This window comes from Megalops cyprinoides, chromosome 19 (genome assembly GCF_013368585.1).
Source record: "Megalops cyprinoides isolate fMegCyp1 chromosome 19, fMegCyp1.pri, whole genome shotgun sequence".
NCBI classification, from domain to species: Eukaryota; Metazoa; Chordata; class Actinopteri; order Elopiformes; family Megalopidae; genus Megalops; species Megalops cyprinoides.
The window spans coordinates 22,386,864-22,403,770 of record NC_050601.1 but is presented as its reverse complement, the minus strand read 5'-3'; the positions used below and the strand labels follow the sequence as shown (position 1 = coordinate 22,403,770).

Here is a 16,907-nt window from a genome sequence, read left to right as displayed (position 1 = left end):
TTTACGGGTTGGAAACAGCAAACGGCCCACGTTAAACAAAAAGTTATGCTAGCGATGAGCAGTTATGGTGTATAAATGATTAGCCGTGACATTTCCCCATTAAAAGAGCTTTAGAATTTTTTTCTCGTTTTCATTTCTTAAAGAACCATGACGTTAGCAACGATTAAGGATGGCGAATATACAGCTACAATCTACAAAATGGTGGGTACGGTATCCATATCTATAGCATAATAAACGTTAGTTGAGGTTGGCTAGGTGGCTAGCTAGTGATATTTGTTCGTTTTAGCTAATTTATCTCTGCATGCTAGTAAACGAATAGCCAAAACCGGCGATGCAGAGCCATCTCTGTAATGTTTTATTGCATCTTCCTGTGTTGTAAACTTGTTAAGGTTATTTTTATAGTTTGTTAATCTTCGGTTGTGGTTAGGTAGACTAACTGCTTCTATGACAGTTATCATTTTGGATCATCAGTGTCAGCCCAGGTAGATAGCCCCGATCCAAAAGACTGCTCCCCAGAAAATGCACAAGCTAGCACCGCTAGCTTCTTTTTGACCAGTGGAGCTAAAAACCTGCATTTCTTACAGATCAGAGATGGGCGTTATGGGGAAGCCATCCACATCCTCAGTAATGAACTTCAGAAACAGCTCAAAGTAAGTACTCCTAATACTCGTTTTAACGTATTAGCTCGCTGGTCTTATTTTATTTTTGCATAGCTAACAATGCATCATTTATGAATAGTGTAAGGTTGTTTCTATTAAGAATAAACAGAATAACAGTCGTTTTGTAATGATATCTTAATAATTGCTGATTAAAAATAAATCTGAAATATGATTCCCACTAAATAGAAGGCTTCCAAATAAATAACTGTCCTCAGTAAGAATAGAAATAGAACATGTTTATAAATAGCCTGATTTAGCGGAATTAAAATTGTTTTCTTTTTTTGCCATGCAAATATTAAGCAAATATTGCGTTGCGTTGCAGCATACATGTCTTGGCCATTGTGAGCAGTTCTGTCGGCCTTGCTTTTCCCAGTATGCATTACAGTTCCTGCGTGTCTGCAGCTGACCAATCCTGAGTATACTGAAATTGAAACTTGATTTCGTTTGGCCTGGCATGTTGTTCCAACAGTACCCCTTTGTCATTTCTCTCTCACCTATCTTTCTGTTAAATTCACTGCCTTTTACCATTAAATCCTGGCTCAGACAGGAGAGAAGCATGACATATTCAGATATAGAGAGGAGGGGTATTTTGCAATACTTTTATTACCAAAACCAACTCACCATGACCCTCACTCTTTGAAACTATGAGAACAGGCTTCAGTGCAGCAGGACTGTCAGGGTGAATGCATGAGAGTTTGCCACAGGTTTTTGCATGCTGAATACTTACCTATCTCCATGTATGAAGTTGTCACAGGGTCCCAATCATAAAGTGCCTTGCGCTGAGACAGTGAATCCCAACTCCAAGTGTTTATGCCTTTGCTTGGTACATTTGCCATTTGCTGTCTGTGCACAGGTCTGGTACATCCATCTAAACCCAAGGTTTCACCCCAATCCACTTCAATCCCCAATTAGATGTAGGCCTACTTTCAAAATTGCAGTTGCACAGATTATATATATATTATATTGTACAGCCCATGGTGCACTTTAGGCAGCATATCTGAGGCAGCTGATGAAGGTCTCATCACAGCCCCTTTTTCCTCTGTTTGCACAGTCCAGGGCAGCGCTGTCCCTCTTGGGGTACTGCTACTACCACATACAGGACTATGTGAATGCGGCGGAGTGCTACGAGCAGCTGACCCAGCTGCATCCGGAGGTGGAGGAGTACAAGCTGTACTATGCCCAGTCGCTGTATGGGGCCTGTGCTTTCCCGGAGGCCATGAAAGCCACCTTTCTCCTGGACAACCCTAACAGCCACACGAAGGTCAGCTTTTTCAATGCCATAGAGTTTTTTTTCTTTCTTTCAAATAAGGCAGCTCTGCGAGAAATATCTGGAGGGGGTTTTCATTTAATTTGCGTGTGTGCTTCAAATGCAAAATAACGATGACGTTTTCTTGAAACACGCAACTGTTTAGTGAGCCCCAGGGACAGTGTTTTGTTGGACAAAGTACATGCCAAGTCACTGGCCCTTACAGGAGTATTTTAAAAATGTCTGGTAAGTCAAACCATATGCTTTTTCTGGGTTTTGTTTCCTCATAGATCCACCCAGGTGGTGATCTATTGGAGACTGGTGTTTAGAAATACTAGCTTTATGGGTACCAAGTGCATTAAGTTTCCAAAATGACCCTTTGCGGATGTTTGTTTCTTAATTATGTTAGCTTTTGAAAAGTTGTCTGTTGGCCCCTGACCATTAAATGCCATACCACACCGTGATGAATTTTAGAGAATATCTTGCCCAGTAGAAAGGAACATATGTACATCCTAAGCATGATTATATGCGATGGACTTTTAAGTAACAAAAATAAGGAGCCTTCGAGAAAAACTTACAAAAAACCATTGCGTCCTACAAAAAACAGTTACATTTTGATCCAAAATGGATATCTCCTCATGTACTGGTCACTAGTCTGCCTTGTTGATGTGGAATCCAAAGGTCTGGATTTGGTTGACGTGTACATGCACCTGACTGCCTGATACAACTGATTGGATATAACTGGACTGATTAACACCAGATTGTACATTTTGTATCTACTGTTTGGGTAAATGTAAGTCCTAAATTCAGGAGCATTTGAAATGTATTATTGATAGAATTAGAATTTGATACAGATACAGATACATACTCTCATACATAACTTTCAACTGGACCTACATTTAGATATTTTTTGCATCTGTGGTAATTAAGTGCAAAAGCACCATAACAGGGAAACAAACGTGATTAATGTTGGTCCTCAAATTTGGCAGATTCAGGATTTGTAATTGTAAGACATAATTGTAAAGGTGTTTTGAAAGGCCATGTTGCCAAGCTGTTCAAAAGAAATGCACATGCTTCCAGAATACTTTCATTTACAGGAATAATTATGGTTATTTTTTGCAGCACAGAAATAGAGATGTTAAGTTAAAAACATTCTTTTTAGTAAGTTAAAAAACATCCAATCTGTTGTTTTTGCGCCCTGATAGTCCTCGATCTGTGAGGTGTTTTTTTTTTCCTTCCAACAGATGATAAAACTGCAGGCTGCTATTAAATATGGAGAGGAAGATTTATCTGGAGCAAAGGTAAAAGCAAGTAGAATCAATTGTTTGAAACTTTGTGCAGTGCATGAGAAGAAGAGAAAATTGTGTGTGTCTGAGAGAGAGGGAGACAGAAGGAGATAGAAATGGAGAAAAGAATGTTTGTGGGAGTTTGTGAGTTGAGTGTGGGAAAGAGGAGAAGAGGTGTGTGTGTGTGAGAGAGAGAGAGAGAGAGAGAGACAGACAGAGGGAAGAGGAATATGTGTGTGCTAGAGAGATTGCCAGCTCGTGTGTATGTGTGAGAGGGTGAGGGATATAGTGTTTTTGTGTGCCAGAGACTGGATGTGTTAGAGGGGGGTGTATTGACGCGTTGCTTCTGCATGCCAGAGTCTGGTGGAGCAGCTGCCGCCGGACGACCCTGACTACGAGGTGGATCTGGGCTGTTTGCTCTACAAAGAGGGAGAGTATGAGGAGGCCTGCAAAAAGTTCATCACCTCCATGCAGGTGTTGGGCTACCGTCCAGGTAATCCTCCCTTGTCTACCGCTGTCCTCAGGGGGGCTTGTTAATGCCACTCCCTGTAAGCCAGGAATACTCCTCTGCAGCCCTGGAGGCCTACAGTACTGCAGATTTTCCAGCTGTCCATAAACCTATAACATATTCAGATATGAGGTGGGAAGCTGCATAGTCCACAGTCAGAGTCAGGTGGGGTAGGAGACGGGTTGGAATGAAACGACACAGTCAGGCCCCCTGAGATCAGACGCAGGCAGCGTCCAGGAACCCCAAAGCGGCATTAGTCTCGCTCCCTTGCCGCCGCCGTCCTGCGGAGTCTGTGGTGAGCGGAAGTTCCCCCGACGAAAAAAGGCCGTCATTTAAGCGTTTTCCGAGGTAGCAATTCCACTCGGTATGGGTTTGGAGAGAGGGAGAGCGGTGACCTTTCCTCTTGTGGTGAGGCGCCTTCCTAAAAATACCACAGCGGGCGCTCGGCCGGCATGGACGACGCTGGACCACTGAGCCGGCTCCTTCTCCCTTTCTCGTTCCAGACCTGTCGTACAACATCGCCCTCTGCTACTACAGCATGAAGCAGTACGCCCCGGCGCTGAAGTACATCGGAGACATAATAGAGCGAGGAATCAGGGAGCACCCAGGTGAGCTGTTAAGAGAGAAAGCGATCCAATCCGCATCGATCTGGTTCGAAAGCAAATGTGAACCTTGTGTTGCTCCGGGTGCTGAAGAGCACTGATCTGGTTTTGCACTGATTGAGATGGTTGCATTAACAAACCAGTTGACCACTGTGAAATTCAAAATCACACACAAGCTGACAACACAGCTCCTGTAGATTCAATCTGTGCTGAAGTGCCACCCTCTCTTTTGACAAATCGCCAATAGAAACAAGACACTAGATTTGGTGACTGAATGGTGCTGAATGAACTTCAGACTTCCCCCTGTGTGAAAGGATCTTAAGTTTATATCTGCAAAGTGCTGCTCATCATACCTACTTGAAAAGTTATCCCTGAGTAAACAGATAAAGATTTTGTCCTGTTCTTTGTATATGATAGTATTATCATGCGTTTGTTTTGAAGTTTCAGATGCTCGCAGAGTTAGTGTTTCAGAAAGGCAATAAGGATTAGGTGTTCTTTAGTGACGTGGGTGCACTTTCTGCTGTATTCCAGAGCTCAGCGTCGGCATGACGACAGAAGGCATTGACGTCAGGAGCGTGGGCAACACGTTGGTCCTACACGAGACAGCGTTGATCGAGGCCTTCAACCTGAAGGCGGCCATTGAGTACCAGCTGAAGAACTGTAAGTGGCCATTGCACGGCCCTGGAGGAACGGCCTCCAGGGTCATTTGTGAGGGTCACGTTACTTTCAACACTCCCTTTCTTGTGCAATAGCCAGTAGTGCCTGTTTTTACTGTGACTGACCAGTTATATATTCTATGACTTGAAAGTTCAGCTGCGGTCTTGTGGTCTGTTGGTTACTCTCTCAGTGGTGGCTGATACTCTCTGCTTTTCCCACACATAATAGCCAGTGTTGATCTATATGTGTGTGCTTCTGTCACATAGATAGACATTTTACCCTGGTCTCATTTGCAAGCACTAATTCACTTTCTCAAGAAAACCTGAAGTAAAAATCAAGCATCAGTTAGATGTGCATGTTAAATGGTAGCTGTAAGGTAAGCTAGTGTTTGTTTTTCACAAAGACAAGTTTGTGAAGTTGCCAAAAGTAAGTCAGCGTTAAAGAAAACTTTAATTACATTCTCCAGACCCTTCAGCAGCCTCTCTTTCTGAAGGTTTCCACAGGGACGAGGTAGAAATTGAAAACTATATCTGATTTATTTGGACCTTTCACTGCGACTGTTGAGAACAAGATCACCTGAGACAGAGGAGAGGCCCAGAGTCTTGGTGCACAGCTCTCAATGGCTGGGACTGCAGTGCTGAAACCAGTCTCTCAGTAATTTAATATCTGGGGAGGAATTGCTGGACGTGGAGCAATTGGAAATTGAAATTAATTCTTCTCAATGGAGACACTAAGGATAGCATGCCCTTTTTTTGGCTAGTTTCTTCTCTTGACTTCCTTTCTTCCCTAATGAATAAATGATGCAGTTCAATGTATGGTAAACAGGAAATCTAAAGTATGAGGTATATGTTTCAAAATATAACAGACTATATTATGGTTTTTGACAAATATGTGATGTATATTTCTTTAGATTAAGAGGTTATAAGTCTATAACTTCCTTTATAAGTCCTCTGCCCAGCACGTTAGTAACACATTTGCAACAATGTGGTTGTAAAAATGTGTCATAATGAGAATTTGGTTGATTGGTTGTTTGGTTGATCGATCGAATTTTAGGACAGTAGTGAGAGCCTTTTAATCGTTCCCTCTCGTCTCTCTGAATTTCCCCAGTCGATGCTGCACAAGAGGCCTTGACTGACATGCCCCCGCGGTCCGAGGAGGTAGGTCCAAGGAGAGGCCCTGCATCTCACCCAGTCCCTGCCCCAAATCCCAATCAGTGAAAATGCACAGTGTTCTGGCAGTGTAGGGGTCCTCAACAGTACTGTGTGGATTGCTGTCTATGTCTCTACCTCAGGGGTAAAATCAAATATGTGTAGTTCAAAAAGTTTTAGTATCTATAAATCATGTTCATAAATCGTGCACACTTGGCATAATAAAACCCTGACAGAGTCCAACGCTGAATAACACCATCCATCGGTGAAAGTGATAAGTGTAAACTTTTCTTTTTTATTTTTATACATATGAAAAACTCAGTGCAGATTTTTTTATAAATGTAGTCAGTACAGCAAACAGGCCTGCTGTTGAAGGCCACACTTGAGTGGCTTGATCTCTGCAAAAAATAAGAGTAACATTTACATACATTTTTGCCATTTGGCAGAAGCTCTTATCCAGAGCAATTTATAAGGAATGTGTACCTGACAAATGTATGTAATGAAGTGGCGTGAAAGAGTGTCCATACAGCTGACCACATTCGAACACACATCACCCCTAACAGTGCTGCCATAAACTGTGTGTATAGCCGTCAATGCAAAAGTGCATTGCAAGATGCTGTGTTGTAAGACCACAAGGTATCTCATGGAGAAGCTACAACATGCCCTATGGTAAAGCTAAAGCATATTCAACAGTAAAACTTCAACATTTTCTGCAGTAACACTGTGTTAAAGAGAGAGGAGAGTTCATGGGTGGGTAGGTGGCGCTGGTGTGCAGTCTAAAGAGGTGGGTCTTTAGTCTGTGATGCAAGATGGCCCATGATTGTGATAAAGATTTTTGCCACCGGTCAGACCAGAGATCTGCCACCTGCTGGTCATTTTCATGTACTTTGTCTCAGCCATGACCTCTGTGTCTGTTTTTTAAATAGCACCAACAGGTTTAACAGTATATGGCTGGAATGCTGTATAAATACATGTCTCCAAGAATAGTCCCAGCTGTGCTTACTGTTGTTCAAAATCATTGCTGTCACTGGCTGACTTGAGCTGGGGAAATCTGTTTCTTTTTAGCATTACCGTTATGCTGTCATGATTGTTCTCAGTGTGACTGAGGCTTTAGGGTATCTCTCTGAAAAAAAAAAACACCCAGGGAAAGTGTTTGGTTGAACACATTCATAAATGTACCTTGCCAAGGCAATCTAGTTGGTGTGGGCTTGGCACATCCAACCAAGTGCTTTCCCTGGGGATTGCTCGTTGTATTTATGAAAACATTTCAAGGAACAGTAAAATAATTACCATCTCTTTAGGGTACACAGAGAATGATTATTGTTGGGTGAATTAACGACAGTTTTTCAGAAGAACACCTTTGGGGCACTTTAAACCATGAAGTCATGCTTTGTCGGATGTCATTTTAATTGCTTTCATTTTTTTTCCCCACACCGAAGCATTGGGAGGGTGCAGTCAGTGATTTTCCATGACTGATTGATCCGGAGCTCATATGAAAGGCATGCCAACAAGCATTTTTTGGATTAACTGATGAACCGCACCTCAGTCCTGTTCAGTCCGAGCACGTTCAGTCAAGTCACTTCCTGCTCTGGGTCCGGACACCAGGCCTGATTCTGCTCGTTTGTAGAGACCCTTCACGGATGACGCGGTTTTTCACAGACTTGTGACCCGCAGTTAATCATCTCCAGCCCCTGCTCCTTAACCAGAGCTGCAACCAGGTAGAACCATGCAGCTCTGGTTCCAGGTGCTTTTCCACTGTCTTTAATGTCTCTAAACAGGGACCACGCAGTGGTTAGCTAGCTAGCAGGAGCGTTTGGGTGGAGGCCTGGGACTGCATAACCACGGTGCTTAGTTGGCACTCTGCAGTACCAGAAAAAAAACAGCTGCTCAGCTTGGCTTAGTCAGAACAATAAAACTGCTTCACTGAACACACAAGCAAGTGGATACGGCTTAACCTCTGGCAGTGAGGTCTGAGACAGAACGTTCACCACAGCGAGCAGCTATTTTACAATGCTAGCAGCAAGCTTTGAGCCACCTGAGACGTCTTTTAAAAAAAACTCATTTTAGGAAGAAAGTACTACAACAGCCAGAAGGACTCCACCTTCATCTGCACACAACTCTGGCCCCAAGTAATCCTCTGCTGGCTCCAGCTCTGATGTGGAGGCTCGGAAAATTCCTTCACTGCATTTTTTCTACACTGATCCCTCTTTCATCCATCAGCCTCACTCTGTGTGTGTGTGTGTGTGTGTGTGTGTGTGTGTGTGTGTGTGTGTGTGCGCGCATGTGTGTGCGTGTCTGAATCTGTGTGTTTGTGTGTATGTATAAATGTGTGTATGCATATTTGTGTATGCCAGTGTGAGAGTGAAAGGCTTAGAGTGCACATGTCCGTGTACACACGTACGTGTGTGTCTGGGTGTGTGTTTGTGCGTACTGAAGCTAGGCACACCTGCTCTTTGGAATGACAGGGGTCTGCAGGAACATGCCTGTATACAAGGCTGATCACCTCATCAGCACATCCCTGTCAGCTCCCTGTTCTCTAACCTCTCAGTGGGCCCTGCCCCCCCTCCGCAGGCAGGCACCGAGGCATGGCCGCCGCCCCAGACAGAGACGGCCGCCTGACAGCGCCAGGCTGTCAGAGACACGTCCCGCGTGGAAGGACGTTGTGTTCCTGCAGTGACTTACACACCTCAGTTGTCAGCTTTGACATGATTTCCTTAAAGAGTTCTGTCTGAGTGGGTTCATTTGCATGGAAGAGACATTCTGTATTTCCCCTCATTTTGAAAACCATCCACAATTTACAGTGAATATATAATGTTAATGTTAAATTCATGGTATTATATGTCATTTTTAATGTTTATATTTCATACTAAATGTATACCACTTTAATGTGTGCATATTTTGGATTGTATAAGACTATGTATTAACGTTTACACACATAGCTGTATAATCAATAGCTAGTGTGGTGTGAACATCATAGAGAAAAAAGGTTTCATTTTTGAATACCACTGAATAAAACAACTCTCTGAGCTATAAATTGCTGCTGAGATAATTGAATAATATTGAGTGTAAATGATTCAGTTAAAGGTTTCTGCTTTCAGGGGAGAGAGTGCATTGACAGGCAGGTATCTTGAAATAAACTGCCTTCCTTTCTCCCGTCTCTGCAGACCCTCTTCCCCCTGTTTTGAGAAAGTGTAATACTACTTGTTGTCTGAAAAGGGCTGGAGTGTGATCTCCAGCTTGATCTCCTGCATCAAGTTAACTACTGCCCCCTGGTGGCACTTTTGGTGATCAGACTGAAAGGGAAACTTGGATGCGATAAAGCTGCGGTTCATCAAACAGCCGCTGTCTGTGATGTTGTTTGCTGCCTTTTCAATAGCAGGAATCCTTTCTTTTTTTGTAAATACATCTCAGGCAAGGGTCTGGGATTTTGCTCAGTAGCTTGCAGGTTTGAATCCCAGGTGGGACACTGCTGTGGTACCCTTGAGCAAAGTGAATATTCAGCTATATAAATGGATAATATGTCACAAAAAATAATAAGATGGCAGAGTAATCCCCACCTCTACAGACTGCACATAAGTTATTCTTCCCATGCTTGTGCACATAATTGTTGCACTTGTGTATTGCACTTGTGAATTAATTGTGGTTTGTATGTATATACAGTGTTAGTGGTTAATGATACAGCCTCACACAGCCTTCTCAGATTTTTCCCAATCATGGGAATCACAACAGCATATGCCTGTGAGCAGTGGGAATCCAGTGAGGTGCAGACAGCCTGTTTTAATCTCATTGGTTGGATTACAGGAGCTGGACCCGGTAACCCTCCACAACCAGGCCCTGATGAACATGGACACCAAGCCTACAGAGGGCTTTGAGAAGCTGGCCTTCCTGCTGCAGCAGAACCCCTTCCCTCCAGTCACCTTCGGCAACCTGTTGCTGCTCTACTGCAAATACGAGGTGGGCTCCGCCTGCAAGGGCCTCACCAAATGCACCCTGGGAAATTCTCAAGACCTCTGGTCACACCAGGGACCCAAGGGCTGTACTAGGAGCTCTTACCAGTGCATTGCTTTAGAGTTATCATTTATAATTACGTAAACAAATACTGTACGTGTGTAGGTAACTGGAAGTTACGTAGTAGGTTTTCTGGAAGCAGGCAATGAGTATTTGTAAATGGAGAAGGAGAAGTGTTTGGTTGGATGGGCTGCGCTCACAGCAAGCTAACGGCCGGTGTTTGGCTGACATGTGAACGCATGGTGCGCTTAGCCCTGGAGCGCAGTTTTTGGGGGGTGCAGAGAATGCTGTGAGTCCCAGGCCCAGCTTATAGAGGGCACAAATTTAAATACCCAAATCCTGTTTTAAGTAGGCAGATGGAACAGTGTACCTGGTGATTGCGTGCAGTGTTCATTTTATTTTTATGCATCACCTTGGCCCAAAGAATTTGATTGCCTCCACCCCACCCCCAGCCACCACAACTGCCCGCCCAGGGATTCAAGTACAACCCCTTATGGACTCTAATTCGATACATACGTTAAGTAATTGTTTTGAGGTAATCTGTCATATAAAACAACTCGTGGTTACATTTTGCAGTTGAGTACAAAGCAGCAAATCTGCACTGAATGGAAGTCATTCAAATAACAATTTAAACCTCAGTCAGCCCCCCTCTGCCACCCAGCAGGGCACCCAGAGGTTTAGCTCTCCTGGAACAAGGGGGAGGTAGTTTTTCCCAAAGCGGGCCCATTAAAACTTTTATTTTTAATAAGCAAAACGTTTTACTTCAGCTTCAAAGAGGTAACCGTGCTGTGTTTCATACATTGCTGTTAATAGGGTCACGCTTAATAATGACCTGTTTTTAAAGTGTGTTGTATAACAAATGATTGCACAGCACTGGTTTTGGAAAGCAGCATGATTTGGAAAAGGCCATTAATTTTCTGCGCTGGCTTTCTTTTGCAGTATTTCGACTTGGCTGCCGATGTTCTGGCTGAAAACGCTCATCTGACCTACAAGTTCCTGTCTCCGGTAAGAGGTGGGGCTACTCCATGTTGTCACATTGTCTGACAGACACCTCCGCCTGGAAGCAGACACACCCCTTAGCACCCTAAGAGTCGCTGGTTCCTGTTACCCAGAGACAATTCTGAAAAGTCTCGGGAAGAAAATGTTTATTATGTCATATCTAAAGTCTTCTCTTATTCCTTCCAGTATCTTTATGAGTTTCTGGACGCCATGATAACCTGTCAGACGGCACCAGAGGAGGTAACTATAGCAATGCTTTATATATTTTCCAGATGTTAATAAGCAGCTATTTTTGCTTTCCTTCAGTAGTTATTTAACACATACGTCACTGACTCATTGGTTTTTTCAGTATTGATTCATATGATGATTAACCAAATAGTTCACACAAATACATGAATGAGGAAAAAATACCACATTCAGAGCTCAAAACATTGTACATCCTTTCGCAATTTGCAGGCCATACTGAGAATCCTTTTTTTTAAACATTAAGACATTGTTGCCAACAATTTTGCAATTGTTGATTATATGCCTGCATTATGGTTTAGTAATGCTGTTTTTGAACATGGGTGGTTCTGGTATTGATTGTTGTGTCGTATGGCTGCAGGCCTTCCGTAAGTTCGACGAGATAGCGGGGAAGCTGACGGAGCAGCTGCGCAAGCTGACCAAACAGGTGAGGAGCGGTTGGAACTAAAGCTAAAATGTGGCTAACACCGTTCTGCATAGTGTATTTTTCCATTTGTGAGGTTTTGCCTTCACTGCACCCTAAAGCTTTGACTCTAACAGCACACACACCTCCCCTGTAACTCTAACGTGTGTTTGTCAGGTGTTAGTGCTGTTGTTCTGAGGCAGTGTGTGTGTCTGGCCTCCAGGTGCAGGAGGCGAGGCATAACCGCGATGACGAGGTGGTGAAGAAGGCAGTCCACGAGTACGACGAGGCCCTGGAGAAGTGAGTGACGCTCGCATTCGGTTTCACCTCAGGGGCTGCAGCGGTGTCCATCCAGGGGGTTATAAGCAGATGCTCCTGATGTTCCATGTCCTGACTGTGACATTGCCACTTGGGCTTCACTGTTCCTCAAACAGAGCCAGGCTGAGCTCTATGTCCATTCAGCCTACCAATGTGGCGCTTTCGCGTTCTGTACCCATTGACTCCCAGTGTGCTGCTGTGCATTCTATCATCATTTGCCTCTAGTTGGCTACAATAAGTTCCACGCTCATTCAGGCCAGTTTCTCTGAGTTTTTACCCAATCAAACCCAGAATGATGCTCTGCTCCCATTCCCAGACAACACCCTTTGTGCTGTTATGGGTTTCAGCCTCATTGTCTGTTACTGTTATATGTTTCGGTACGTACATATTCACATCCGTTGTGTGGTTACGGTACTTCACCAACACAATCAGTTGTGTTGTTCTCAGTTCTGTACCTGTTTAACCCCCAGCTTGCTGTTAAAGATTCCATACCTAATGATTGTGCTCCTGTGCTTGAAGGTACATTCCTGTGCTGATGGCCCAGGCCAAGATCTACTGGAACCGGGAGAACTACCACATGGTGGAGAAAATCTTCCGCAAGTCAGTGGAGTTCTGCAACGAGCACGATGTGTGGAAGCTGAACGTGGCCCACGTGCTCTTCATGCAGGAGAACAAGTACAAGGAGGCCATCGGCTTCTACGAGCCCATCGTGAAGAAGCACTACGACAACGTGAGTGTGGCGGGCATCTCCCATCAGCTCCACTCTCTCTCTCTCTCTCTCTCTCTCTCTCTGCATGGGGCTGATTCGTTTAATGCAATCCCCCATAACAGCCTGCCTTTCTCACTGTCATCAGAACCAGAATCAGAAACAGAACTAGAACCAGAATCACAGTCAGACTTTGAGGATTGCTAATTTGTTTGTCAGATGCTCTTATCCAGAGCACTTTACGTATGTCTATATTTTGCATGTTATCCGTTTATACAACTGGATATTTACTTAGGCAGTTCAGATTGAGTAGCTTGCTATGCATAGCAGTAGCATAGCATAGTGCATAACAGTAACAAACCAGCTGCGAATCGAACCTGCCACAGCCAGACTGTTGCTGCACCTAAAAGAGAGGTATAACTCTTAGCCGTTTTGTTTGGAATGTCCTGCCAGAAGCACCTGCAAAACTGTTTCAGTTGTTTGTGGATGAACACATGTTGCAAATGTCATGGATGTTAATGTTGTATCAGCACGCCTTCTGACATCATTTATCTGATTATCACTAATGACTGGGAACCGGGGTGCCATAGACAGCTTTGATCCTTCATATTATCTATGCGGAGAGCATAAGGAATAAGGTAAAGCACCTTGTTCAACAGTGTTGCAGTATCCCACCTGGGATTTGAACAGATAGCCTTCTGGTGACAAGCCCTGTTTGTCTACCGTTCACGTCAGATTTTGTTGAAAGCAATTGAGGTCCTCTTGTGTCAGAGGGTGTGCTGATGACACACAGAGTAACCCCAAAAACAACCGTCAGACTGTGACCCTGAACCCATGATGTTTTCTGCTCTTCTGCCTGCTAGCTGGAGCAATGTAACATTCAGGAGTGTCCATGCAAGAGAAAACCCTCGGTAAAACGCCCCCTGGTGGCAGCCTCCCGGCCACCTCCATTGGTTTTCAGATTTTTTTGATTGCCTGATTGCAGTCCTCATGCATGGGAGTCTCTGTGTGTGGTGGATTGAAGTGTCTCATTCACTTTTCGTTCAGACCGCGTTTCAAACTTGTGCTTTTTATGTTACCAAACAGGCTGTTTCTTTTCTCCCCGCTGCCAGATCCTCAACGTCAGCGCGATCGTCTTGGCAAACCTGTGTGTGTCGTACATCATGACAAGTCAGAACGAAGAGGTGGGTGTGATCGTATTCAAACAGGTCAAAGGACAACCAACACAGCAGAAATCTACGCCTTCAAAAGACACTTCTTAAAAAGGTGGTTCTGTCATGGAGGGTTGGGCCAATCCAGCATCACTGAACAGATGAAAAGCTTTTCCCAAGTTTTACTTGATCTGAGTCTTTAAAAAGGGTGAGGTATACATCATGTCATTAATAGTGTGCTGTGTGTTTTCACTAGGGGAGTCACCTTTTTAACTGCATGTAGAGTACATGCATGTGGGTTCAGTTGCTTATTCAGCTGTGATGGGCGGGCACAGGCATCTCATCAGTCGCTCCGCCCTCCTTTTAGCTCTGAATCTCACTGAAAAATGTGAGCGTCTGGAGGTCGTTTTTTTGGCGGTCTGTCTCACTCTTTCTCTTCACCCCTGGAGGCGGAGGAGCTGATGAGGAAGATCGAGAAAGAGGAGGAGCAGATATCGTACGACGACCCCGATAAGAAGGTCTTCCACCTGTGCATCGTCAACCTGGTGATTGGGTGAGTCCTGCCGCAGGGCGCTGACGGCTTTGGCTCTTGTATTCGGCAATCGCATGGCGACACTCTGTTTCAGTCACTCTGTCACGTGACTCACCTTTTAATCGGGTTAACCCCTAACTCCTTATTTTATTTGAAGAGAAGCCAGAGCAAAATTGACAACATCCATTAAAACATTTCTTGCCAGTTTTAATAATAATAGCACGAATACTGTGTATAATGAATATGGCTATTTAATCCTTGAATCTAGCAATTATGACATTGCAGTGTCCTTATTTGTGGGTAAATTGATTCTATCACGTTATTAATTATTTGTCTGTCTGTACGCACAGGACCCTGTATTGCGCCAAAGGGAACTATGACTTTGGCATTTCTCGAGTTATCAAGAGCCTGGAGCCGTACAATAAGAAGGTGCATGAGGCCTGTTTGAGTCACCATGGGAATTTTATCCATACACATGCATAACATTAACCCTTCCCAGAAGCAGTGTTGGCATTTCACTGAGTGATTCATATGGCTGTGACACTGACACACCAGAAATCATGTCTGTGTTTCCCTCGCCTATCTAACATGACTGTGGACTTAAGGCAGGAGATTGTTCAGTCTTCCCCACTTGTCTTCCTCATTATTTTGGCAGCTGGGGACGGACACGTGGTTCTACGCGAAGCGGTGCTTCCTGTCCCTGCTGGAGAACATGGCCAAGCACATGATCATGCTGCGGGACACCGTGGTGCAGGAGTGCATCCAGTTCCTGGAGCACTGCGAGAGTATGTCTCCGGCGCAGACGCTCCACGTACACACACCAGATATCCTGCCCCAGCACTTCCCAGTCAGAGTTATGTCTCTGCAATTGCTGAAGCCACAAGTTTTCTGATTTGCTGGCTCATTATGAATATTCTTGAAGGGGCATGGTCTGAATCAGAACATCCATAGTCAGCATATGAATGCAGACTGCATATTAACACACTTTTACCAATGGGATCCTCTCAGATTGAGGAAGGAAGGAACACAGGAGGCGAATATCTGGTCATAATGGAACGTGTTTATCCTCAGCCTTTGCTACGGGCTCACATATGTTCCTATACACTGTGACGTGAAAGTTGCATTTGCCCCAATTATTGCCACTCACGTACATGCAGCTGTATTCATTATTATCTGTATTTTTATATATATGGAACATATGCATAAAATTACATCCATTTAGGGTGCTAATAGAGTAATGTTTTTAGAATATGCAGTTAATTCTTTTGAAGACTTTAAGTTTTTAAATCTCTTTATATCTTTTTGTCAGGCATAGCTAAACCTTGCAGTCATCTCTATGCAGCATCATGTCCGTAGATCATATATTATTTTGATCTTAACAGTTAATACCAACTTTAGTCCTGAGGTGAAGCAAAGCACTGTTTTGTGGTCAGTGTGTACAGACTCACTGAAATGAATCCAGCTTTAAATGGAATCCAGCACTGGGTCTCTGCCACTGCTGTTTTTCATCCTTCAGAAATGCTGTGATTTACAGACAGTTGGGCCACTTTAAATGCATGGCTTAATAGGCCCAGTCATAAAGTATGTTTCAGCGATCATCTTTACGCTTTCAAACAGTGACTTGTTTCAGAGGCCTGGGTCATGCTGCAGCAGGTGTCTGTTGTCAGTCCTGTCACATACACGCGGAGACTAATTCGGCTTTTCCTTTCCCTCCCTCTCTGGAGTTTACGGGAAGAACGTTCCCGCCATCATCGAGCAGCCGCTGGAGGAGGACCGCATGCACATCGGGAGGAACACGGTGACCTACGAGTCCCGCCTGCTCAAGGCGCTCTTCTACGAAATCACCGGCTGGAACCAGTAGCCACCTCGCTGTTCTAGACAGCACATTACATTCCATGTGGATATAAAACCCAGGGAAAGCACTTGGTTGGGCCTACCAAGAATTTATAAATTTTCTCATTAGGGATCATTCATTTTATGTGCTCTTGCGTATGTCCATCGGAACACTTTACCTGGAGTTCATGTTCAAGTACTCAGTCCGTTCCCCCCTAAAAATGTCAAATTAATTTACAGCTCCAGTTACTCCAGATGCACTGGTTAATGCGTCACTGTTCATTTTTTCACAGAGTAGACTTATGCATTTTAGTCTAAAATGGCTATGTGAAGTTGGCCAACAGCTCTCAGACAGTATACAAAGACACTGAATATTATGTGAGATGTGTTTGTTCGGCTCTGATTTTTGACCTGAATGTCTTTGTCAGCTGAAAAACTCAAACTGTTATTTGACTGTTTGTGTTTTGAGTAATGGCATCTTCTATGAATGAGAGAGCTTGAAAATCATGCATTTAAGCAACTGTAATATCACATCTTCTGGGCCATGATCACACCACACTAATTCCAAAGTTGCATGTTTAAGTTCAACAATAAATGGGTTTATTTTC

The 16,907-nt window shown here is 44.0% G+C and overlaps 1 protein-coding gene across 1 annotated transcript; it reads left to right on the top strand.

Annotated features, from left to right (window-relative positions):
* On the top strand, positions 1-16,847 carry flr (fleer). Its single transcript, XM_036552922.1, has 19 exons — positions 1-201; positions 585-650; positions 1,711-1,920; positions 3,150-3,206; positions 3,549-3,684; positions 4,203-4,307; positions 4,833-4,961; positions 6,066-6,115; positions 9,908-10,060; positions 11,054-11,119; positions 11,300-11,353; positions 11,718-11,783; positions 11,983-12,059; positions 12,597-12,807; positions 13,896-13,967; positions 14,384-14,487; positions 14,817-14,895; positions 15,122-15,251; positions 16,191-16,847. The coding sequence occupies exons 1-19, from the start codon at positions 148-150 to the stop codon at positions 16,325-16,327; spliced, it is 1,956 nt and encodes a 651-aa protein (XP_036408815.1). The 5' UTR covers positions 1-147; the 3' UTR covers positions 16,328-16,847.
* The last annotated feature ends 60 nt before the right edge of the window (positions 16,848-16,907 follow it).

Bases quoted from the DNA above. Each gene is read 5' to 3' on its own strand.
- flr (XM_036552922.1), top strand. From the start codon at position 148: ATGACGTTAGCAACGATTAAGGATGGCGAATATACAGCTACAATCTAC. The intron at 11,120-11,299 runs GTAAGAGGTGGG...TATTCCTTCCAG, and splicing joins CCTACAAGTTCCTGTCTCCG to TATCTTTATGAGTTTCTGGA. The intron at 14,896-15,121 runs GTGCATGAGGCC...TTATTTTGGCAG, and splicing joins TGGAGCCGTACAATAAGAAG to CTGGGGACGGACACGTGGTT.